Raw genomic sequence first — 24,730 nt, 5'->3', positions numbered from 1 at the left:
GATAGTGCTCAGAAAGATGCATTATCATATCATAGACGAGTCTCATATGTCCAGACATATAGATTGGCAACTTCATCATAGCAAAAGAATTTGAATTGGGTTGAAAAATCAGCAATCAAATATCAATTGCCATTGATCAATAAGAATATTTTATAATACAAAACCAGAGGTTATGTTGCATCTCAGAAATAATCCCAATTGGGAAAAATTACAGACATTCAACACGGCATCAGTATCAGACCGCCCGTCTGCTTTTTCTCATCATTGAATAACGCAACTCCAACAATATAATTCGAATAAGACCAAGTTGCAAAAAAAAAAAAAACATATATAACTAATGACTAAGTAACCAAGAAATAAATCTTAGTAAAATTGCAACAAATAGGAAGACATCAGACAGCTTGAGAGAGTTGTTGTCTTCATTAAACTCAGTGTGTAGTATAAGTGATTATTATTTATCACATCATCTGCCTTCCACTCCAAAAAAATTTTTAAAAAAAACGCATAATCCCAAAAAAAAAAAAATGTATCAAGAATCATAAAACGAGATGGCATCAGATAATAAGCGGAGTTTGTTGTCTACACGGCTTATCAGTGTAGCATAAAACAATTTCATCACTTGCCGTACAATTACAAGTATAATAGAAGAGATTATAAAAACGAAAAGAAGAATCAGAAAGGAGCGAAGATAAGAGAGTGTCGGTAGGTCCATTTGACGCCAAGGCAAATAAAGATACATGCAATGGGCTGGTAAGCCAACCTTTGAATTTCTGCATCAGTTTTATCTCCTCCAGCGTTCATTTCTGATTCATGAAGGAGAGGGTAAACTGATGCAACAGATAATCTATTTTGCCCTCCAAATTACAATAAATAATATGTGAAGAATCGTCAACATTGAAAACTAATGAAACCCTAGGGCGAGGAGGCGCGAGAGTACTTTTAGCCTTTAGGCATGATGAGGGTTCCGACTTCCGAGTAGCTTTCATAGGATTCTTAAATTGATAAAGTAGGTTTTCTTTTTTTCTTTTTTAACGTATGGGCCGTTTTTTAATTTCCCCATGGGCCATACAGCCCAACGGATAATAAATCACGACTAGCTAACTGCCCTTTTTTTTGCTTCTTTTATTTTTCGTTCAGTTAGACTATTGGCACCCCCATAGAAACCTTTTAAAACCCTCCAATTATTGTGTAGCCTTAACCTTCATCAAAATTACACGGAAGTGCGAATTTCTGACCTGATTTGTTGGAGGTTACTGAAAGCAATTATTTATCTCTTTTCTTGCTCCTGTAGTTTTCATTGGCGATAATTGCAAGTTGCAATTGATATCTGCAGTACTTTAAAATAAATTATTTCACGAAAGAGAAATCTTTGTAATACATTTCAAAAGTCATTAATTAGTAGCAGAGCCATCAAAAAGATGAGAGTAGTCTGTTTATGAAATTAAACAATTTAGCATAGTTTTAAGTAAGGTTATGTCAATTAATAATTATCTAATATTTATACTTTTGATTGAAAGTTTTATTTCTCTTATTTTTAGGTGAGCAACAAATTTAAATGGTAATTTACAAAGGATTGTCTTTTCTCTTCGGGAGTTGAAAATTAGAAATAATAATAATGATAATGATAATGAAATGTATTTTAAACAAGAGTGAAAGAGTAAGAAGAACAAAAAAAAAAAAAAAAGAGACAAGAGAAGAAAAAAGAATTTGTGAGCAAGAGCAATGAAAACCCTGTCAATTTGGAATTTGAGAAGGAAAATTGTAATACTTGGGTTACGGGGTTCCAATATTTCATGAAGAATAGTTTAAATTAAGCTTTATTTCTGTCATGATAATGGTGTTAGGAGAAATTCATATTATTTTAAATATTAAAATAGAGTAAATAAAGAAAAGGGGTTTTAAAGGTTTATTAAGGAAGAACAATAGTCCAATTTTATTTTTTTTTTGGTTTTTTTTTTTTTGTTGGTGGGGGTTCTCTTGGATATATGCTTTGATCCAATTAATCATTGTACGAATGTTGCTAAATGCTAACTACACTCAAAGTTGTACCATATCCACTGTTTTGTTAAAAGGCATCCCAACTCCTAAGCCTATTTGCTAATTGAAGAAATGGGGGGAAAATGTTGAAATATGTGGCCGCTACCCATACAAAGTCACAGAACATATAATTTATATTCTAATTATCACAGAATTATACATAAACGATTATCATGTGTTGGGTGATAGATGATTTTTTATTTATAAATGATAATTTTATGGTGTTTATCATTGAATGAAAACTTATGTACCACCATCTATTAAGGGATGAAGGGTTGTCTTCTATGCAATGGACATTTTACGTCATACGTATATTTTGATTTAATAAAATTTTACCACCTATATATTCGTTTTTCATAGTAATGGACGGTAACAAAAGATAAACAATTATAAAATTAAAAAAATTGAAACAACGTGACTTTATTGAATGATTATCTTGTGACGGTTTTAGTTGTATTTTTTTTTATATATAAGTTAATAAGATATTCTTATGATGATTATCCATGAGTGACATTTCAAGTCCCACATAAATATAAACTTACTAAGACCTTTTTAGCTCAAATTTCAGTGAATAATGTTATTTAAAATGCTGCATAATGTTAGAATTACTTCGAATTAACTCTATCATTGTAGTGTGGTTTTCTAGCAGCGTTATTTGTTTGGTCACCTATGTTTAAATATTGGGAGAAATAAAGGTTAAAAAATAAATTTAGACTTTGGATACTCCCTTTTCTTTTAAAATAGTAATAAAAATAAAAATAAAAACTCCATGACTGTAGTGCATTATAATTCTTCCATGAAAAAAAAAATTGATGGCAAAGGAAAAATTGAAACAAGGGAAATCATCGTAGTTATTTTTATTTTTATCTTTGAATCGTTTAAGAAGGTAAATCAGTAAATGGCTAATGGCTAGTGGCTAGTGGCTCCCAACAACAATTTCTCTTCATTCTCATAAAATAAACAAAAATATGGTTTTTGAAAAGAGAACCGAACTTGACTATCTGGTTTCCAAATCCAACAACCACTAAAAGAAAAAAATGATTTCCAAATTCTCCTATACGTATATATATATTTATGTACACGCAAATTTTGTTTCTCTCCTGCAGGTCTTTCTCGAATTTAGCACACAGATTGCTCCCCAACATCATTTCCTCTTCTGACTTCAGCTGGAGGCAAAAATGTTTCCACCGAAAGCCCACAAATATTGTAATCAACCTCCTCAATTTTCCAGGTCTCTTCAATTTTCCTCTTATGATTGTGTGCTCCTCCATACCTGTAAAGTGTTGTAACAGTTTTTCCACAATGCGCCACGTTAATGGCATCAACATATCTATAATCTTCAATCGTTGAAGCCATGCTTGTTTCCCAAAACACACTGTCAGTTCCTTTAGCACTCTTCATCCTCACTAGCTTTGTATCCTCAAATTTAATTAGCAGTCCTGTTCTTTGGCTGAAGTAACCCCATATAGTGTGGTGAACGACTTCAGTGTTGGGAGAGTTTTGTGCTCTGAGTGTGGCTGCATTAGCCTCAACTTTTAGCACAAAACAATCCTCATTATCAATTTTTTCCTCTGCAATGCATACGGCATCTGAGAATAAGCTAGCAATGCACCTGGGGTCCAATCCCTGATAATTGCATATTAAAGGCAATGAATAATAACCAGGATGTTCACATTTGATGATTGCAGAAGGATATGATTTTGACAGTGTTACATTGTCCTTGCTCGTGTAAAAAAGAAATGCATTAATGCAGTCCATTTCAAAGCATTTAATAATGAGAATAATTGAGTCTTCAATTCAGGTATGCAAGTGTGAATTAAGATATCTACTACCCAGGTCAACAATATAACACGCACACGCACACACCTGGAAGAAGCGGCGCAGGGGACGTGGCGGCCCTCTGTGAGCAACATTGGGTTGAGAGGAGGACTGATTCCAGGCAACCTTGCCATTGCTTCCTGCACAGATCTTAAAACCAGCAACAACAAGTTCAAGGCACCAAAGGTCAGGATTCTTTTGCCACAGCACAAACCCACCAGCCTCACAATTCCCTTTTGCAGACACACTATCATCACCCTGTTGCATTTCTGACCCAAGCATCTTCACCTCCCCAACTGCATACATGCTATTCACCCAATTTAACGCTGCCTGTCCTCCTGTTGCCGCTATATATTGTTGCACTATATATTTCGCCGTAGAAGCCTCCTGCTTATACAATTAATTAAGTTAACACATACATATAGCAGCCGCATCCATTATCATTTGAGTTTAATATAAGAGTTGAAGACAAAAACAGAATATTAATTATATATGATCGTGAACTTACAATGCTAGCATTTTTAACGAAGCGGCTAGGTGGGTTGTCCAATTGCAACTGAAAAGAGATAAGAGGGGAACCAACAAGTTTGAGCAATGCCATAAACTCATTGCTTGATTTAGCCTGGAGGAATGAAGACCTATCACAAGATTGGGATTGAGCTTTCATCAATGCACGCAAATTGTGCCAACGTAAAGCTGCAGTGCTCCCCATCTTGTTGAACATTTCTTCAGGTATTGGCACCTCCAGGACGGTGTCCAGCCCATCTTCTCTGTCGTAATTTGGGCACAGTTTCCTCATGGGCACTGGGCACACCGCGCACACAAACAATAGCAAAAATTAACCTCCCTGATGTTTCAGTTTAGTTTTGTGAAGACAAGAGAGAAGGAAGGAATCCCAATGACAAATTGGAAACCTTCTTTCTTTCTTAATTTGTTTCTTAATTCTGATTGAGCAGGTAATTAATTTTCTTTTCTGTGGAAATGGATTGCAAAACTAATGTTCATTGGTAATGGGAAAGAAGGACGGTGGGTGGCCTTTTTCTCCTGGAGGTGCTCCTTGCGCGTAGGTGTCGTGAGGGCACGATTTTAGCGGCAAAGTGTAATGTCTGTTTAATTTTAGCACACTTCTAAGTAGCCAGCATGGCCCACGGTAGGTTCTATTTTTACATGTAACCAATAGCATTACGACATGTCAGACACTAAAGAGATGAAGGTTTGTTTATAATAAATTTAAAATGTGAGATTTGTTTGCAAGTTTGACAGGTAAACAATAGCATTACGACATGTCAGACACTAAAGAGATGAAGGTTTGTTTATAATAAATTTAAAATGTGAGCTTTGTTTGCAAGTTTGACAGGTAAAATCGAGCATCAACAATCGAAATTGTGCACGCTTTTCCTTTGGACGTTGGGTTGACGGTTGACTGTCATGGAACACTCAAGACTTCGTTGGTTGGCATCTTGATTCTTGATTTTAGTTGGACCATATCCAGCCGGCTCCATCTTTTTCTATTCTATTTTCTCTCTCTCTCTCTCTTTTCCTTTTTTCTTTTTGGCCCCCTATTAGCTCGAATATTATGTTGACCACGCTTGGAAGGAAGCCCAATTTGAATGTTTGCGAGAGCCTGACAATCTTTTGGACCGATCAGAGGAACAGTTGTTTCGGAATGCAAGGCCCAGCTCTTGTTGAACTTGAATCTCACTCTCACAGTCTCACATCACTCTTGCATCGACGGAGGAATGTTATGTTAACGGACCCCTCAAGGTATAGCACTATATTATATAAGATTAATTTTTATATAATTATAAAAAATCATGATTCCGATTTAGCTCAATTACATAATATTTTTTTTAGATTTTGTCTTTAGGAACTAGCTTCCACGTTTTGAATTTTGTATGAAAACATACTGTTAGTTTTTTGAAATTATGCCTCTCTCCATTTGGTATAACTTTTCAAACAGAGTTTATTTTTAAAAAAAACTTTTATTAGTAGAGTTTTACAGGTAGAATTTTTACCTAAAAATTTTTAGTTATTTGATTGTTAATGAGAACTTTTATTAAAATTTATAAAATTATTTTAATAGATAAATTTTTTAAAGTTATGTTATGAAAATAATGAAATAAGTTTGTCAAATAAGTAAATGATATTTTATATATTTTGACATTTAAAAAACGTTTTTCAACCTCTACTCACAAGAACTCAAAATTTGAGTTTTTACTAATAGAGACAAACTAGCTTATTTAATTTTTAAAAAATTCTACTAAAATAATAACCAAACAACAACATAAATTTTTTTATAAGAGCTTATAGAATTAAATAAACACTTATGACCATTAGATAAGTCATTCTAGAGAAATACTAAATTTGATGTAGTCCATTAATTAATTATTAATATAGAGGATATTTTATCGCTATATCACTTACACTAAGGATAACTAAGCCAAAACAATAGTTTTTATACACTTTTATTAACTTATAACCTCCTCAGAGTAATAAAATTAATTTGATCCTTTATAGAGAGATTTTATTATAGATTCCGCTGGTTTTATAAAATGGATGGTTAGATTTAATTGTTATAAAAATAGACATCAGCACCTTCTTTTATTAATGATTTTTATTTATATGGAGATAAAATATTAATGTACTATAATATATGCCAAACTTGATATACAACCAGAATTATAATGTGTCGTATTCTTATTTCTATTCAAATCCACTAAATTCACAATGTCAAATCGTCAATTTTCAAATCTGTGAAGTTTTAAGGGCAAAAATGGTTGGCGCGAGTCTTCTAATTCACCAACGTTAAATAGGAAAAATGACATGCAATATTGGATCATATTGGTGACTAAGTTAAGGTGATCCTCTTGTATGCCGTCATGGAATAAAAAGGGTAGGTTGCCTGAGCCGTCCAGCTAGAACTGTAGAGTTAGCTGAGAGGTTAAATGCTCTAGTGATTACTTTTTGTCCATGTGTATTGCTTCAAGGTCATGACATGAACTTGTCTTTTTCGGGTCAGAGGGGCTTGATTGAAAACGAAAGATAAACTTAAGGTATAAAAGTAATAATCGAAAATGTTTGGAGGGATTGATTGTTTAGTTTTTAGCAGGTTGGGTGTTTGTGTTGAATTCGTCAAGCGTACGTCTGACCTGTTTACAGCTTTTCTTCCCAATCACCTCCATTAAAATTATGCTTTTGACGGCATTTTTTGTTCCTTTCGTTATTCTTCTATTTCTTTTCTTTTCAATTCCATTCTTAGGTTTAAACGTATAGAATAATCAGGGTTGTTAATGATAGTTACTATTTATTTGGGATGTTAATTGGGATCAAAATTAGAAGGTATCATGTATCGTGATCATGATCGAATTTGACAAGCATTTTGCTTATACCAAAATGTCAAAGCAAAATTTTGTTTTTCTACCAAATGAACTACATCTGCTTGAGAATTATGAGCCACAGTTTGGAAAGTGAGGGTTAGATAGAAGCGGATCTATGAAAATATCAAAAGACTCTCCAGCAGATATATTCTTCCTTTTAGAGTACTTAAACCCTAGTTTTATCTTCAAGTTTCATTCAAATTAAAATTCAATTTGGAATCCGAATTCAATCTAAAGATACATAATCAAACTATATATTTAAACCTCATATATCATATAATAATAACCATTGATTAGTAAATATTGAAGGACACCGTTTTTTTTTTAATATTGTTTGATGGAGACTCTTTCAAGATAGATATTGCTGGATAAAGTTTTTTAAAGGTGTACAAAGAAAACGACATGCAATATTGGTCAAACATCTTTTGTCATTCTCTACCATTGTTGCTCTCTCTCTTAACTATTATATATGACCATGGCCAAAAGAAAATGACACAGACAACAGCAGTGCTCAGCTGCTAAAAAGAAAACCAACTAATTTCACATTACTATTTCATATTTGTATAATTTCTACCCGCCCAGGCATTCACAGTCGTCAGTGATTCCTTTTACTTTGTATTGAATTTTACATGCACAGGCGCAATCACTTATAAATTCATCATCTCGTTGTTCTTTTTCGAATAATTTACGAGCTAGCAGTCATGACGTAGTACATGTTGTTGTAACATTAAGAAGCATGTGATGAGACTCGTTCAAACACTTAATAAGAACTAATCATGCGATCCAATAATTATCAACAAGTTTTGTTTTCACGTGGAAGTAATTAATGTTAATTACAGGCAGTGATTCCGATCGAACACCTACTTCACGGACATTTTTCGAACACAACGTTCACAAGAGAATTTTGTTGTAGCTCTCATGCACGAACTGTGTATACTCGCTTGGATTTGGTCCGTTCAAAAGTAGTATTCAAGAAGCGTACGTGCATGGCCCCTTTTTTATTTTAATCGTATGGCCGGCCTTCTCCATTATATATGCGTTTGATCTACATTCAACCCTTAAACCCATTGAGATGGCTGAACGCTTCAAGCTCAAGACTTCTCGCGCCGTTTCGCTTTCTCGTGTCATTCCTTCACTTCAAATTTGTCGTCCCAAAGGCCCTTCAGATTCCGTATACACACCAGTGCCGGCAATTCATCGGCTGTCACCAGTCGATTCTAAAGTATTTGATATCAGTTTCCCCAGTAACTTAATTCCGTCACCACCGCCAACAACGCCAGAATGCCATTTCATCAAGCGACGCGTATCGACCAAGGTCGAGTGTGGTTGCGGAATGCAGGAACTGTCTACTGATCGCCGGGGCTTCAGGTCCCAGTGGAAGAAAGATCTAGAAGCAGCACCTCGATGCCACGTAGTATCAAAAGACGATCATCAACCAAAACTAACTATAAATAGCAACGATGATACATCACCAGTTTGGGTGAGCAAAAACAGGATTAAAACAACAGCAAGCCTTTCATCACGTGATGGTGGATGTTCTAGCAACGAAGAAGGAGATGAAAGTGAAACCACCCAAGTTTCAAGTTCAACAAGAAGCTTGTCCAATTACTACTCCACAGGACTCGATCATTATTCACCGGATGCTGAAGACGAAAACGGACGTAAAAAGAAAAATGCGAACACTAACATAAAGCAGATCCGAAGACACAGGCGCAAGGCATCAGACATGACGACGGTGGCAGAGGTAGTTGACGCCGCGGTGAAGGCTTCAGTTTTCAGGCGAAAGATAATACCGGGCACTGTGGAAGGGAAGGTGAGGGAAAGCGTTGCAGTGGCGAAGAAGTCAGTGGATCCGTACGAGGATTTTAAAAGGTCCATGTTGGAGATGATATTGCAGAAGCAGATGTTTGAGGCCAAGGATTTAGAACAACTTTTGCTTTGTTTTTTGTCTTTGAATTCTAGCAAATATCATCAAATCATTGTGGAGGCTTTTTCGGATATTTGGGAGATCTTGTTTTGTGATTGAACAAGTAAAAAAGTGTTTGTTTGTACTTTCCAATTTTTGTGGTCGGGATTACTCGCATCGCAGGAGTTGTTTGTAATATGGCTGATTTTTATTTGATTTGTTTGTCATTTCAGCAATTAGCTTGCCAGTACGTACATGGTTTGCTTGTAGGTGTGTGTTTTGCTAACTGTAATTTTTATTAAAAGGAATAATTAGACTAAATATTTTGTTTATGCCGAGGACGTAATCCATCGCTTGATAAAGATGGCGGAACGAGAAAAAGAAATATACATACATACATAAACAAAGATGAGAAAATCATTAAATATAATGTGGCCAGGACCAAGGGGGAAAAAAAAAACAATTGCCAGGTGGGTTGTCTCTGAAACTCAAATTGTTGCAAGTAAAAATGGGCGAAAGAGAGAGAGAAAAAAAAGGCCTAACAATTAGATATTCAATAGTAGTTTTTTAATTTATTATGAGATTGGAGAAATTTGAGCTTTGAATACAAAACAACTATTAAAGACAAATCGTCTACCTTGTATATCTATAAACATAAATTTTTTTACGTCAAAGTTTGACTTTTGTTCTCGTTTATATATATGTTCTCAAATCTCACCTCATAATATGCACAAGTATGAGCAAAAAGAGATCATTGATCTCGAACTGTTACAATAGTATCTACCTATTTTATAACATATAGATCTCTTTATTATTGTTTTGTTTTCTGTAAGAGAATACTATAACCTACAAATTTACATTTTTTTTTTATTTATACAAGTTAAACTAGAAAATTTGTCCAATTCACCTTGAAATTTAATTCACATAAATTTGAAATCAAGCTTTAATAATTATTTATGATAATATGAGTATAATTTATATTTGAGAAATATTAAACATCTGAAATTATATTGAAAAATTTAATTTCAAATGATATAACATGTGACGTGCCATTGATAAAATAAATAAGGAGATATCATGAAAACTATGCTTAAAACCATGTAAAATTTATCAAGTACTTGGACATTGAGATATCGTAATAAGTATAAGATGTCTTATTGTGCTTTAAATAATACGTTCAAAAGAATTTGTCCAAAAAAGCATACTAAATTCAAGTGATTAAACGAGGATTCTGTTATAAGCAATTAAAAGGAGTAAAATGAAATAAATGAAATAAAACTCCCACCATTCTCAACGACTAAACATCTAGCGAACAAGAAAGATGATATTTCAACCCCCATGCATTGTCTCACCAACCCACGTTTTTTAATTTATCTTATTATTTTTCTAAAATTGCCTTTATTGAAAATAAAAATATTATTGTTTAGTTTTATCTTATTCTTCTCCCCTCACTCTAGTATAACAATCACCATCACCATCTATTTTGCTCAACAGTAAGTTCATCACCACCACCTATATTTTTTTATCATTAATCCATCATTTTCACGAATATATGATAAATTTTAATGTTTGATTTTGTTAAATTTTATGAACACATTTAATTTAAATAATGAATCAATGAGAGAGATTTGAGATATTAGAAGTCAACTTACGGAGAGCTTTGAAAAAGAAATTTTTTTTTAGAGATAATTCTGAAAATAAAAAAAAAATGATTAAAAAGGGAGGTGGCTGACATAAATTGAAGAGGAGAAGCATCACCACGGCACAACAAACAATCCGAACTCTGACCACACGGGCCACGGCCCAGCACCCACACTACGACTTTTGCGCCACTAATGGTTGGTAGCCAACTAAGCCGAGCCAAGGAGCGCCGCCCGAGAAACAAAGACACGTCCAAAATATAGGCCCGAAAGCAAATAAACAACCTCCTAGTATCTCTCGCCCCGTCTTTCTTTGTTTCTCGCGAAATGAAGGCGTCGTTGAAGGGCAGGTACGAAACAGACAAAGACAGGGGGGTTGCTGCTGCAACCGTCGCCTTCAACGCAGGCGATGTTAAGCTCAGGGCCTCCTTGACCGACGCCACCGTTGTAAATGGCCCCAGCTTGAACGGCTTGGCTCTAGCCGTAGAGAAACCCGGCTTCTTCATCGTCGATTACAACGTCCCGAAGAAGGTACCTTTAATTGCCGACACAGCTTTTCTGTGGGTAACGCTTGTTTGTTTTTGAGAACTTGTAGCACAGTGACTTAGTCTGACTTTTTTTCTTGAGGGTTGACTTGATTATTTCTGGTAGAATTGCATTATTCTTTTCTTGATATTTATAAAATTGAACTGTAGGAACTAGGAAGGATTAGGTTTGGCGGAAGTAATTTTCTCGCAGTTTAATTGTAATTAAAAGATTTTTAGAAAAATGTTTATTTTTTGTGATTGGGATAGCTATTTACTATCTCTAGACGCAAGTAGCTGGTGTTAAATTTATAGCTGTTGTCTGTGCTGGAGCAGGATTTTCGATTTCAGTTTATGAACTCAGTTAGGGTTGCGGACAAACCATTGAACCTTACTTACATTCACGGCAGAGGGGATAATCGGACGATATTAGAGGGAACTTTGGTGTTTGATTCGGCTAATAAGGTGTCGGCTAATCATGTGCTTGGTTCAGGGAATTGCAAGTTGAAGTACACCTATGTTCATGGAGGATTGACTACATTTGAGCAATGGTACGATTTGGCAAAAAATTCTTGGGATTTTGCCGTGTCTCGGAAAGTTTATGGTGATGACGTGTTTCGAGCTTCTTATCAGACATCGAGCAAGGCATTAGCGCTGGAGTGGTCGAGGAATTCAAAGATAAATGGGGATTTCAAGGTAAAGGGATAAGTTTTGCTTTTACTGTTTCTCTGATTGTTGGGTGGATATTTATTTTGCCTTTTTCTTGGAAAATTCTTCGAAACGAGCATGTACATTGGCTATAACCCTTCATTTTATTCGGTTATTTGTCATTCCTTCTCAATTTATCATCCCATGATTGACCAATCTTTAATTTGACTAGACATAAACATTAAATTTTAGAATCTGACATGCTAATTGATTTGGAATGGATTAGAAGAAAATTTTGGTTCCTGGGCATAGTCTAGAATAGTCTAGAATCTATTTGTGGTTCATCAATTCACATATGTGTTAGGAAAGGAATACACCATGTTAAACTACAATGCACAGTGGAAAAGGGTTGTTTCTTTCCCTCTCAGTGATATTTTTTGAAAAATATGTCACAACATAATCATTTTGATTGATTGTGGTTGTTTGCTGCATTGCCTTGTGGTATATTTGTTTCAATTACTTAACCGCAGTACATAATCCCATTTTGATCGCTCCAAGAGGGAAAGAACTTGTTTACATTGTGCACTATAGTTTGGTCCGGTGTGTTCCTTTCCCAATAAAGTTGTATCAGCTTACATATCAAGTGATTTCATGTCAAAATTATGTCTGATTTTAGTAATCTTCCTATTTTATATTAAAGTAGGTCCTTTCTGCACATATCATAGGAGCATATTACTGCCATGGAACATTGGCTTTATTGCATAATTGATGCTTCAATTCGTATTTTCTATAACATAATGTAATTGCTTTCTTTGAATTAATAGAAAATGAAGCTTCTGCTGTACATTTAAATTTTACATGCTCAAAATTGTATTTTTTGTAACATAATATAATTGCTTTCTTTGACTTAATGGGAAATGAGCTTCTACTATACATTTAAATTTTACATGTGAACACGTGTACATAATTATATATATATATACACACACTCTTAATTAAGGAAATGAGTGTATGTCAGTTCAGTCTAGTTGGACTTGCTCTCTCCAATGAAAATGACTACCATCTTGATGAGATTTGAATTATGTTTAGGCTGCTTTGTAGGGTATTAGGTACATGTTGGTTTTAAAGTTTTATTTCTGATTTAGGAAGATGAACTTAACAAATCACTAGAGGAGGTGGTCAAAAATAGGGAAGGAGAGTATAGCATTAGACTGTTGAGTTTGCCTCTGGAAATTGGGTTGCTTTGTTGAAACGTTTTGGGGCTTGACCGGCTTTAAATATTAGAAACTTAGATGAATCAAAAAATGCTCAGTACACTTCCCCAGGAAGCGCTTAGGTAGTTTTGATTTTCATAATATGCGAATTGGGAAGGTGAGAGAAAGCAAGAGATGGTATTTTCCTGAAACATGGTCTAATGATTAGGTTTTGGTAACATTGTTTGATTGCAAAACACCTTGACTTCCTCCGAAATTAATCATTTTATGCTAATTTTTTTGTATTAGTGATTGACAATAACATCAATGTCCGGTGGTACATTTAAAACACTCAGAATGCCCTTTGAAATAGATGACTCGAAGCAGATATCCGATTCTAGAGTTTCTTAATTATTTGTCACTCCCTCACAGTTCACTGTAGGTTTATTTGTTTAAATTGGTTACTTTTATGTCTCTTCATGTGGAAGGTATTGTCTTGAGATTGATCTTCCATGACTGTTCTCATTGTGATGGGCCACGAGACATGAGGAAGCAATGTGAAAAAAAATAATGGTTTTTGCATATAAACATTGGCATTGGGAAGTTCTATCAGAAATCAAATGACATTGGTGTTATGATGGTAATAATAGAGTGGATAATGGCATCAGTCTGGATTGGAGGTGTTTATTGGTTAGAGCAGAGGCTGTCTTGATGGTGTTTGTGCATTGTGCTGGTGGTTTGGTTGGAATAAAGTTAATTGTGATGTCAAAGTTGAACTTGTTTGTCCATGGCATTGGTAGCTCAGGAAAGGAAAGGGTTTTTGTGGGGGTTGGGGGTGGGGGGGGAGTTGGCCAAAAGTTAAACACCTTTTGTTCAATTTATTATTCCACCAATGGTAATAATCGCTCCCATTCAAAAGAACTACCGATGTTCACATGCCTTTAATTTTAGTCATGTTTTCTGCGGTACAATATTAGTAACAGTGTTTGTTCTGAACCGGGTGGTGGTAATTTGCTGCAGCAGTGTGAACCCCTGTTGATAAGTTGTGATTTTTTATTTCCATGTTGATTGTATCTGATTAAATGATTTCTATATCTGATACATTACTATTTTTCCAGATTCAAGCAGCTCTCAATCTGGCAGAGGAATTAAGAGTCCCAAAATTGACTGCTGAGAGCACGTGGAACTTCGAGATGTGACCTATTTTTTTTTTTTTAACTAGTCTCTCTTGTTTCAATTGAGTGTTGGGATTTCTTACACTTGGATCCACAGCTTACCCGTTGGCTGCATATTTAATGAATTTAAGCTAGCAATTTGTTCCTCGATTACTGTCAGAATTGTTTATGAGCTGGTTACCTTGCCGTCTGATGGCTTATTCTTCGTATTAAATCATGATTCATGAATGCTCCGTTTTGCCTTGGGATTACTCTAGTGTGCAAAATTTTACTCGTATTGCCAAAGAAGTAGAAACTCGGGATGTAAGGGGCGTAATGGATGCAAATGAGCTGAGTGGTATCAATGTTGTTAGATCATTTATGCTGTGATGTATAATTTTACTGCAAGTTTTAAAATTGATTAATTAACTAAACATATAAATAATAAGGATCGTCTTAAGTTACATTTCATTTTATATACTTTATATCTCCTCACATGAATATATATTTTATATCTATTCACATAAATAGAGTGTAATGTGAGAGGAAAGGTACGTAAATTTAGGGTTTATCAAATAATAATTAATAAAAGTATTAAGGGCATAAATGATCCTACTTGTGACGTCTTATCTTATGTCTAATAACAACAGCTTATCAAATGTTATAGTATATGCAAGTGGTCCCTACTCCCTAGACGGAACCGCCAACGCTGGCGGGTTCCAAAAGCAATACGCTTCCCAGTTCCCACTAAATTTTAAAACATTTCCCGCAAAAAACCCGCCAACACGCTTTAACATCATTTATCATTTTATCATCTCATCCTTAGTTCTCAGGAACTAATAAAACCGACAATACACATAATATCCTAATTATTTATTTCCGGTCGGATTCGTTAATCATAGCAAAAATGGAGAGCGTCAATGATTTTGAATCGTTTTCGCCTACCGAAGCACCTTCTTCTCCAGTCCTTGAAAGACAGTTCAAACGACTGAAAAAAGCCAAAACGCTCGACGAGAAATCTCCAAAATTTGGAACCCTAGATACCGGTAAGTCGAATACCCAGGTTTCCGAAGAACTGAATCTTGAAACCCTAGATCTTGAGAAGTCAAATAGCCAGGTTTTGGAGGAAGCTGATTCTGATATTCGGTTTGAAGAGCGTTTTGAAAATGAAAATGGATTGGATTCTGATGTCGGTGGTTTGCATATTGAGGAAGAGGCGTCTGGTGCTAAGTGGACTTTAGATTGTGACTCCGTGTCGGAGGAGTTCGATGAAAGAGGCGTGGATCGACGTGATGTCGCAGAAATGGTGAAGGAAAATGAGGATTTAAGAGTGGAGGAATCCGAGAAGAGACGACGTAGTTCTGATGATGGCTTTGAGGAAAAGAAAGATAAGAAGAAAAGAGTCAAGAGTGTCAGCGAAGATGATAAGTTTGAATCAACCGTCGTTCCAAAACGAACGACTGACAAGGTAATTCTATTTGTAATTTTGCTACTGATTAATTGCCTTTACAATTGAGTTTTGGATGTTGATTTCTGGTTGCTATAATTTGACAGGACAGAAGAGAACAGCTTAAGCAACTCCGTGCTGAGTCTCAGAGACTGTTGCGAGGTAGCATTGGAACTCTTCAATTTTTATTTAACAGCCTACTTTTGCTCTTACAAATGTGTATTCCATTTGTTTAGAAACAAGAGATGCAGCATTTAAATCAGTACCAATTATTCAAAAGCCCATATCTTCAGTTTTAGACAAGATTCGACGAAGAAAATTAGAGGTTTCAAAAAAGTGAGTGGTAAACTTCTATTATTATTCTGTGCAGTTTATCTTTGAAATACAGTGTTAATTTTGTATTTATAATTTTGTTCTGTTCACAGATCTGTCAAAGTTAACAAAACTTCTTTTATTGATGATTATGATGAGGGTGATGATTATGTTGATATTTCACAAGAATTTATGGTCAATGTTGAATCCAAAAATGCCGCTGACAAGGATGGAGGAGATGACAAGGCCACAAAATTGGCAAGTGAGGATGCAATTTCCTGTCCTGCTAATGTGGAGAGTGGGTTAAGGGACTTTTCTGCTGATACTTCTAATAATATGGTAAATCCCGCAAGTCATGAAAGTATTTGTGCCCAAATGGTGAGTGCATGGTCATGACATATTCTTGATTCTCTATTAATAAAGTTTCTTGCTAGCATAGATGATTTCCTGAGTTTCTTTGGGTTTACAACCCTAGCAAAGAATTAGTTCTTGCCAAGTCTTGTGATAAGTGTATAAAGTAATGATTGGAAGCTTGTAAAAATCTGTTACCAATTTATTTTTAAATGAGAAATATAGCAAGTAGGCTTTGGTTTCTGAGAGAAGTTGATTGGCAACATTTTGGAGGCTGCCAAATGTTGTTCCTATTACCACTTGGATTGTTAATACTCTAAATTTAGTGCTTTTAACTTGGGTAAGTTTCTTGATGGAAAGTAATGTTATATTGCTATGTTAATGTCTCTTTTATTTTAATGGTCATTAGGCTGTGGATGAGGAACCAAAGCAGGAGTTTCGAGCTCCTATTGATGATACTCAGGTTCCTTCATATTTACATTTTCTTTTTTCAAAGTTTCTTCTGTTTAAAATTGTTTCCATTCTTCCTATGTACTGTTTGTAACTTAGGGTTGCTTGTCCATTTACATGTTAAAGGACCTGTTTTCTGTTCCACAAACAAGTACCTCCCAAGATGATCTCTTAGATGACATGCCTAAGAGCCCTCTTGAAGAAGCTTTAGCACCATCCTTACTTGCTATGAACTTGAAGCTTGGTTCTGCCCCTCCTGATGATTTGTAAGTGTCCTAGAAATTCTTTTTTCTTTTGCCAGTTATTGGAAGCAATGTCAATGCCATTGGCCTTTAATAGCTATTTAATTACCGAATGGTTACATTTACACCTACTGGTATAATTGCTAGGGCTCTAATTGTATTGTTTCGCAAATAATACTAATGTGTTTCTACAGAATCAACATCTGCTGTGATATACCTTCTTTCTTTCAATTTTAATTTATTAGTTGTTCCTTGGACCATGTGATTTCATTGCAATTGTTAAATCCTAGTCGTGGGGATGAAATCGTGCATTATGTAGAGCTAGGTTTAATTTTTAGTTTGATAAGGTGTTGGGTATGGATTTGACATACATTTTCTGGTCTGGAGGTTTTAATGTATCTCGGCATCGGTAAAGGTGAAACCTGCCATGCTGAGCTTTGAACTCTTTCAACCTTTTATTAATTACAAAAAGTATGATTGATCACTATGTCTTTTTCAGTTCTGATTACGAAGAGGATAATGACAAGGAGAACATTGATCCATGTCTACAAGAATCAGCTGACTTGTCTTCGTCTCCAAATGGTGATCCTGTTAAAGCCTTTGTTGACGAGGAAGCTGAAGAAGAAGATGACAGTGACAATGACCAGCTCCGTTTCCGAGATAGTGAAGAAGATGAGGATAATGAAGATGATGAAGAACTCAAGGATATGATAGCAACCCAATATGAAGAAAATCCAATTGATAATGAAAGGCGCAATGAACTCCATCAAAAATGGCTTGAGAAACAGGATGCTGCTGGAACAGAGAAACTTTTGCAGAGATTTAAATGTGGTTCAAAACAGCTGGACAAGACTATGGTGGAAGAGGAGGAAGATGAGGAAAGTGAACAAGATACTGAAGAGTACAGTGGTGAAGCTATTGAAGATTTAGCTCCAACAGATCTTGTGCGGATAAATTTAAGGAAAGTAAAGGAAATGATTCCTCATATGTTTACAGACAAAGATGACGCATACATATCATCTGATGACGAAGAAACAGAAACAAGTCTTGTTAGGCAGTGCCTCTTTGAGAAATCAGTGAGTCTTAAGAAGCTCATCACAGACCGTTTTCTTAATTTTTTTTGAATTTTTTTTTAAAATTTCTTTGATACTTGAATGCTTTATTTATTAAATTCAATATCCATCAGTCTACATCTGTTATAGGAGTACATATGGATTGTTGATTTTGTTGTGGTCATTTCATGTGACTTAATAAATATTATGATGCGGGACAGGAAAAGAAAGCTGCATTCCTGTCGCCAGCAGAGGATAAAGATTCCAGAGAAGTTTTTAGTCTTATAAAGAAGCTGAATATTGTGCCTGACACTAGGAAAAAACCAAAAATGTCAGGTAAGAGCTATGGTACTTTAATCATAATTGGAGTTATTATATGATGCATGTTACCAAGTCCACTTATTTTTCAAAGAATGATAAATAAGTTTTATTTTCTGGGAAATTCCCTCTTTAACTGTTATCATTGTTCATCTGCAGCCCTTTCTGATATGCGACTCATAGGAGGAAACAGGACAGTGTCATCAAAGGTAAGCTAGTTTGCAGTAGTTGGAGGGTTGTGCTTTAGTCAATTATCTGGTCTAGTGATTTAAAGAATATAATAAATCCTGGCAAAATCTTTAAATAACTCAATTGTCATCTGGTTTAGCAACAAAGGTGCCCCAAACCTTATGCACTCTATGTGTTTGTTTATTCTCTCTGTATTATTGATTATTGATCCTCATCTCCATGTTCATAGAAGCACCTTAGGATGAAATTGAGTACCTATGAGCACACAAATTATAAGCTTGCAAGAATTTGCAGTTGTCAAAGTTTTCCTTTGTTAGGCAACAACTTAAATTGATTTAGAAAACCTTTTTCTCTTATCCTCTGTATGGTAGAATCTGCCATTTGAAGTGAAGTTTTACTGTTGCATGATATCATTAACTAAAAGTTTTCCACTGAAAAAATATTTCAGTCAACTTTCCTACGTCGGGGATCAAACCTTTCTCTGCCATTACAGCAGAAGCATGGCTCTGGCATGGTGCGGTCTTTTATCTTTGAACGAGGTGATGGCCGTAACAAGAGTGCAATGTCAGTGTCAGAAGGTTCTTCAGATATGGTAGGTTCTACTAAGCTCTCAACATTCATTTGATGTGCTAAAGTTCTGTTGACTTCTCATTTCTGATTTTGAAAGACTAGCTTATATCCAGATATCAATTCTATTGCTTATTGGGTTTAGCTTATTTCCAGATATTAATTCTATTGGGTTATAACTTGCAGATTCAGAGGGAAAATCCACATACAAAAACTGCTTCAACCCAACTTTATAGCTCACAAATTAGACCTAGTGCTCAAAAGACAAAAGCTTCAGCAGAAGCAAATTCCAGAACTGAATTAATTGAGATCTTGAGGCGCTCTTCACTGCAATCTAGCCGCTGCAATGAAAATAGAGTGGTTAGCCATACTGAATCCGTATTAGCAACGTTTAAATTGGAGAAGCTGATGAAGAAAGAACCTAACATGTCTCTAAGAACTCTCTAAGGCTATTTGCCCATAAAGTTCCAATTCATGTTATGTTTTTGAGTTAGGTAATTTCTATTTTAGTTTTTATGTGTTGAAGTGATTAATGCATTAGGCAGTTAGCAAGGTAGTGAACATATGATCCCTATTGTTTATTGTTGATGCCTTCGCAGGCTTCTGATTATACAATCCCTCAATTTATTGGATATTATCTAGTTGGAATTGTCTTAGCGTTTCACGGCCAGTTAAAATACGAGGGCATTTGATTGCAGTTCAAGCGATTCAGATAATGTTGTTCTAATTGCATTGCTGTTATCATGTGATACTGTCCAGTGCTGCAGACACCTCATGCGAAAACAATTACTATGATTCCTATAGAGCTTGTATGGATGCCAAAGATGCGATTGTATTCTCCCAACTTTTTAACTTGTAAGATTCTGTTCCGGGCTAAAAGACGATTCATTAGATAAGGATACAGTCTTGCCTCGGTGGCTCCTGATATTGGTTCACACGTATACGGGAAGAATTTGTCATCGATCCCGTAGAGCTGCTTTCTGGCCTTTGAAGTTTGAGGATCTGAAAGCTCAGGTGTGCGTTTTCAATGTCACATGCAGTGCAATCTGCAACCGATGGCCGTGAATGACCCAATAAAGTAGGTGAAAAATGTATGAGCTAAAGCTTTTGTATCCTCTCAATTGCGGAAATGTCGACGTGTCGTCTTATTATGGGTTTGGTAATCTGACTTAATTCCGCAAGTCTCCACGTGTCGCTTTGTTATGATTTGCTAATTAATTGTAATCCGACCTGACCAGATCTTTTCACCACGGATTCTTACCAGAGTACCGAGTTTCGCTCGCAAAATCATAATTTCTTGCCCTAATTCAACGCACAGACCCAAGTCAAAACTTCTCAGCTCATACACTCTGCACCCCAAGTTTCTAAAATCCCATAATCAAATCTAACATAGATTCCTCCTGAAAATTTCTTATCTAGATCCATTATTAATTTCCCTAGATCTGCAAAATCACAATGGCGCTGCACTGAATCCAAATCCTTCAAGCTTCTCCTCCGAATGGCAAATTTCCATAAAGGCAAGTTCTTTTTGCTCTATTTGCTTTTTATTTTCGCTTTTTCACCTAATGATAAAATCCTTGTCAGTTCAATCCAACCCGAGCACGACCGTGTTCCTTACTATGAACCATCAGAGACTGAAAGTGAAGGTGAAGTTAAGTTTGGCCAACAAGATTTGTTATTGCATAAACTTGAAGAGTTAGTGAGAAACCTTAGTGATATAGTTACTAAATTAGAATCTAAATTTTCTGAGACTTCAAAAGTTTCATCTCTTGATGAGAAGCGGAATCTTGGGAGTTTAAGAATAGCTCTTGAAGAAAAAGATAAGATTAAGCGAAGAAAGTATGATGACGAAAAATTAATCAAAGAATTTAAAGAAGAGGATATGATTCGAGATGGAGAGAGAGCGAGATCGGTTTCTGTAACTAAGTACAGTCCATTTTGGTCCGAGAGATTTCAGTTTGTTTCAGCTGTGAAACTGGAATCTGATCCCACTTGTATTAACATATTGCCTTTTCGTGATTATGAGGGTCATAGTAAATATGTTGCTGTAGGTGATGATAAAGGGAGGGTTTTTGTGTTTTTGAGAAATGGGGATGTTTCGGTTGAGTTTTATACTATGTCTGAGTTGCCTGTTACTGCAATGGTTTCTTATGTGTCGGTTTATAAGAATGAGAGTGTTCTGGTCACGGGGCATGAAAATGGTGTGATCTTGATTCATAAGGTTTATGAGAAGCCAAATGGGGAAGATTGGAGTTCACTTGTAATTGAAAATGTTGGTAAATATGTGGCAACTGAGAATGGTGAAGAGGGTTTGTCTGTTACTTTGTTGGAAGTACATCATATTGGGAGGATGAGGTATATATTATCAGCAGATGCTAGTGGGAAGATTAGGGTTTTTAAAGAAAATGGGATGGTCCATGGTACTGCTGCTATGCTGAGTAGTAAGCCACTTGTTTTCTTGAAGCAGAGGCTTTTGTTTCTGACGGAATGTGGTGCAGGTTCATTGGATTTGAGGACTATGAAACTCAGGGAAACTGAATGTGAAGGATTGAATAATTCTCTGGTTAGGAATTATGTTTTTGATGCCACAGAGAGGTCTAAAGCATATGGGTATACATCGGAGGGGGATTTGATTCATGTATTGCTTTTGGGGGACGTAACAAACTTCAAATGCAGGGTTAGATCCAAGAGAAAGTTTGACATGAGTGAGCCTCTCGCTTTTCAGGCAATTAAGGGGTATTTGCTTGTTGTTTGTGAAGAGAAGATTTTTGTGTATAATGTTTCTGCTCAGCATTATGTGAGGAGTGGTGGGCCTCGTCTTCTTTTTTCAGCTGGTTTGGATGAGATCAGATCATCATTTCTAAACTATCAAGTAATGGATGTGGATGTGAATGAAGAGAAAAGAAGGTCAGTTCCCTTGATAGCTAGTGACCGTGATAAGCTTCTTGTTCTTGGTCTTGGTGGTGGGTATGTGGGAATGTACCGCTCTAACCTTCCGGTTTTCAAAGGAGAATCCAGTGTGATGTCATGGACCGGCCCTGTGTTCTTCTTTATACTTTTTTTGTTTGGAGTATGGCACTTCTTTGCTAAGAAAAAAGAAGCACTTACTTCATGGGGACCAGATGACCCTTTTAGCTCGACAACTGCTGCAACTGGGGCTCCAATAGGGTCGGGTGCTGGAGAAAGGCCTTTTGTGGACTCTTCTTCAAGAAATGCTGATATTATGGACTTGAGGAGTGGTGGTATGAGGGGACCATCAAGGAGATATGCCTCTCCTTCACGATATCCTGGTGGAACAACAAGTTCCTTCAGGCCAGGTTCTGCTGATACCAATGCCAGGCCTCCAGTTGATCCCAATTTTAGATCAGCTTCTGAGCTAAAGTTTAGGGGCTCAACACTAGAATCTGCAGGCTTCCCTAAAAGAAGTCTATATGTAAACAATCAAGTTGTTGACGATAGCAATTGATTCGCGAAACAATTGCTTGAACCTTTTTTTTTTGTTGTTGTTGGGGGGGAGGGGGGGGGGGGGGTGGTGTGGGGGGATTTCTCTTAACTTTTATTCTGAGAATCATGCATGTTTTAGATTTATCCTTAAAAATTTCATTTGGCATTGTGGAGCCTTTTGAACATGCAATGTTGTATTTTACATTGTAGTTGAGAGAAAATGCTACTCGACTTTTGCAATACTTGTCTATTTTACTTGACCATTGACCAATGAAGTAGATAACTTTTCAAGTCTCCTACACCGATACTGCTTGCAGCACATTCAAAATTTTGAGTTACAGCTGAAATCTTCGGATGGATATATTAACTATAATTTATAAACTATAAAGGGTGATTTTAACTTTCCAGAAAGGTTGCTTTCTTGTGAAGAATGATAAAAAATGAACGACTGATTAGTAGGCGTAAAAGATACCTCTTTTCATCCTTCAAACACACCCAGTTCCCCCATCCGTGTATGGAATAAATGATTGCCTTTTATCGACAATAGAAGTGGAGTACAAGTGCCAATGGGCCTTTGGTCCAATATGAGAAGTCTTACACTTATAATATTGAGTGTAAGAATTCGAGCCTCCATAAAAGTATTATGGAGATTAGTTTCAGTTCTTCCTCAATTATCAATTAATTGAGTGGAGATAGTCTCTCCTTCACGAAATGTGAGTGGAGTAGGCACCCCTCGAATATTAGAGAAGATTTAAAATATCTGAACATATATTTCAGTGTATCAACGTATGATGATGGTCCCAGTTATATAGTATGATTATAAATATATAATATCAGTAATATCTATATATAACAGACTTAAAAAAAAAAAAAAAGTGGAGTGCAAGTTGAAGAGCCTGCCGAAAATTTGATCTGCAATCCATTACCCACTATCAGGACTGCGTCAGCACAACGGAAGTAGTCGTAAGCCGTAACTGAACATTTCTCGAATCAAGGACTTTTCATTTGTTGGAGCTAGACACTGCTCTTTAAAGGCCACGTGTTTTGTACGTGGCAGAAATTGTGACGGCTCCACTCAATTCTCCAATTCGAGGAATTTAAAACCATCTCTTTTGTACACTTGAATTTTTAATTTTTAAATTTTTATAAAAGCCCCCGCTTTGGACTATGACCACGAATAATTTGAGATATTGAGTATTCAATTAATAACAATTCACCCGGGCAAAAAAATGGTAGCAGCGGGCACTCTTTGAACCAACTACCGGAGGTCAACTGTTGCCGCGCATTATTTTTAATCATCAAATCCAAAATTTTAAGGAATTTGCCGTTCCAAGAGGTTGATGAATCTGATGATCCAGCAAGCTACTATAAATAATAAAATAAAAGCTTAAATTATTATAATTATTACTTTTTTTTGGGTTGCAATTATACCCTTTCACTTGATGACTTGAACACTAGCCTCCTTTTTTATTCTAACTATCATATGCATTGTATCCACAAAACCAAATATTAGTGTTTTTTTTTTCCAATTTAAGACTTCCTTTCCCGACCTATCAGAAAGGAGAGATTTTTCTATAAAAAAATCCCTAAAGACAGACCAAAAATTACAAGTTGAAAGGATTTTAACTTCTACAATAACAATTTCTTGATAAAATTCATTGAAAAAAGATTTTCCATTTTTTTGCACCATGCTCGTTATGTCGCGATCGAGTTTTTGCCACAATGTTGATTAGGGTAGAAGTTCATTTTTAGGTCAATATTGTCGTCACTAATGCTGATTAAAGTAGTCTTGTAAATTCTTAATTACGATATAAAAAATAAGAGTAGTTGATTTTGGAGCTCATGTATGTTGAAATTATTTAAGGTTCATTTGAGATTATATTTAGGAAGTTTAAAAGTGATTATAAAAAATTAAAAAATTAATTTTAGTATTTGACAAAAATTAATTTTAGTATTTTTTTTAAAATTTAATTTTAAGAATTAAGTTTATACTTAGTTCGTATACACACACACATTTAATAGTAGATTTATTAAACACATAATTATTTTTAAAATTCTTTG

At 35.5% G+C, this 24,730-nt stretch overlaps 5 protein-coding genes and 1 non-coding gene across 7 annotated transcripts; 4 read left to right on the top strand and 2 right to left on the bottom strand.

Annotated features, from left to right (window-relative positions):
- Positions 1-547: 547 nt before the first annotated feature.
- Positions 548-627, bottom strand: LOC112098708. Its single transcript, XR_002905817.1, has one exon. It is a non-coding gene; the product is annotated as a small nucleolar RNA R16 (small nucleolar RNA).
- Positions 628-3,124: 2,497 nt separating this feature from the next.
- Positions 3,125-4,782, bottom strand: LOC18042219. The gene is made up of 3 exons (XM_006434902.2): positions 4,364-4,782; positions 3,904-4,242; positions 3,125-3,663 (listed from the first exon to the last, which is right to left on the bottom strand). The coding sequence occupies exons 1-3, from the start codon at positions 4,652-4,654 to the stop codon at positions 3,157-3,159; spliced, it is 1,137 nt and encodes a 378-aa protein (XP_006434965.1). The 5' UTR covers positions 4,655-4,782; the 3' UTR covers positions 3,125-3,156.
- A 3,522-nt stretch (positions 4,783-8,304) lies between these two features.
- LOC18042218 (transcription repressor OFP7) lies at positions 8,305-9,258 on the top strand. The gene has a single exon (XM_006434901.1). The coding sequence runs from the start codon at positions 8,305-8,307 to the stop codon at positions 9,256-9,258; it is 954 nt and encodes a 317-aa protein (XP_006434964.1).
- A 1,530-nt stretch (positions 9,259-10,788) lies between these two features.
- Positions 10,789-14,546, top strand: LOC18041378 (outer envelope pore protein 24B, chloroplastic). Its single transcript, XM_006434900.2, has 3 exons — positions 10,789-11,309; positions 11,639-11,998; positions 14,262-14,546. The coding sequence occupies exons 1-3, from the start codon at positions 11,106-11,108 to the stop codon at positions 14,340-14,342; spliced, it is 645 nt and encodes a 214-aa protein (XP_006434963.1). The 5' UTR covers positions 10,789-11,105; the 3' UTR covers positions 14,343-14,546.
- Positions 14,547-15,052: 506 nt separating this feature from the next.
- LOC18041377 (glutamic acid-rich protein) lies at positions 15,053-19,902 on the top strand. Of its 2 annotated transcripts, none has more exons than XM_006434899.2 (11): positions 15,053-15,765; positions 15,852-15,906; positions 15,981-16,080; positions 16,170-16,395; positions 16,817-16,870; positions 16,984-17,123; positions 17,599-18,175; positions 18,373-18,487; positions 18,629-18,678; positions 19,107-19,250; positions 19,412-19,902. In XM_006434899.2, the coding sequence occupies exons 1-11, from the start codon at positions 15,205-15,207 to the stop codon at positions 19,670-19,672; spliced, it is 2,283 nt and encodes a 760-aa protein (XP_006434962.1). In that variant the 5' UTR covers positions 15,053-15,204; the 3' UTR covers positions 19,673-19,902. The 2 variants fall into 2 exon arrangements, with proteins under 2 accessions (XP_006434962.1, XP_024039060.1); XM_024183292.1 differs by having other exon boundaries at positions 16,170-16,434.
- Positions 19,903-20,405: 503 nt separating this feature from the next.
- LOC18042998 (uncharacterized membrane protein At1g75140) lies at positions 20,406-22,734 on the top strand. The gene has a single exon (XM_006434898.2). It carries the CDS (start codon positions 20,724-20,726, stop codon positions 22,689-22,691), a length of 1,968 nt encoding a protein of 655 aa, XP_006434961.1. The 5' UTR covers positions 20,406-20,723; the 3' UTR covers positions 22,692-22,734.
- The last annotated feature ends 1,996 nt before the right edge of the window (positions 22,735-24,730 follow it).

The sequence above is a fragment of the Citrus clementina genome, unplaced genomic scaffold (assembly GCF_000493195.1).
Source record: "Citrus clementina cultivar Clemenules unplaced genomic scaffold, Citrus_clementina_v1.0 scaffold_5, whole genome shotgun sequence".
NCBI lineage: Eukaryota > Viridiplantae > Streptophyta > Magnoliopsida > Sapindales > Rutaceae > Citrus > Citrus x clementina.
Note: the sequence above shows the minus strand (reverse complement) of the source record. Positions and strands in the feature narration are given on the sequence as shown.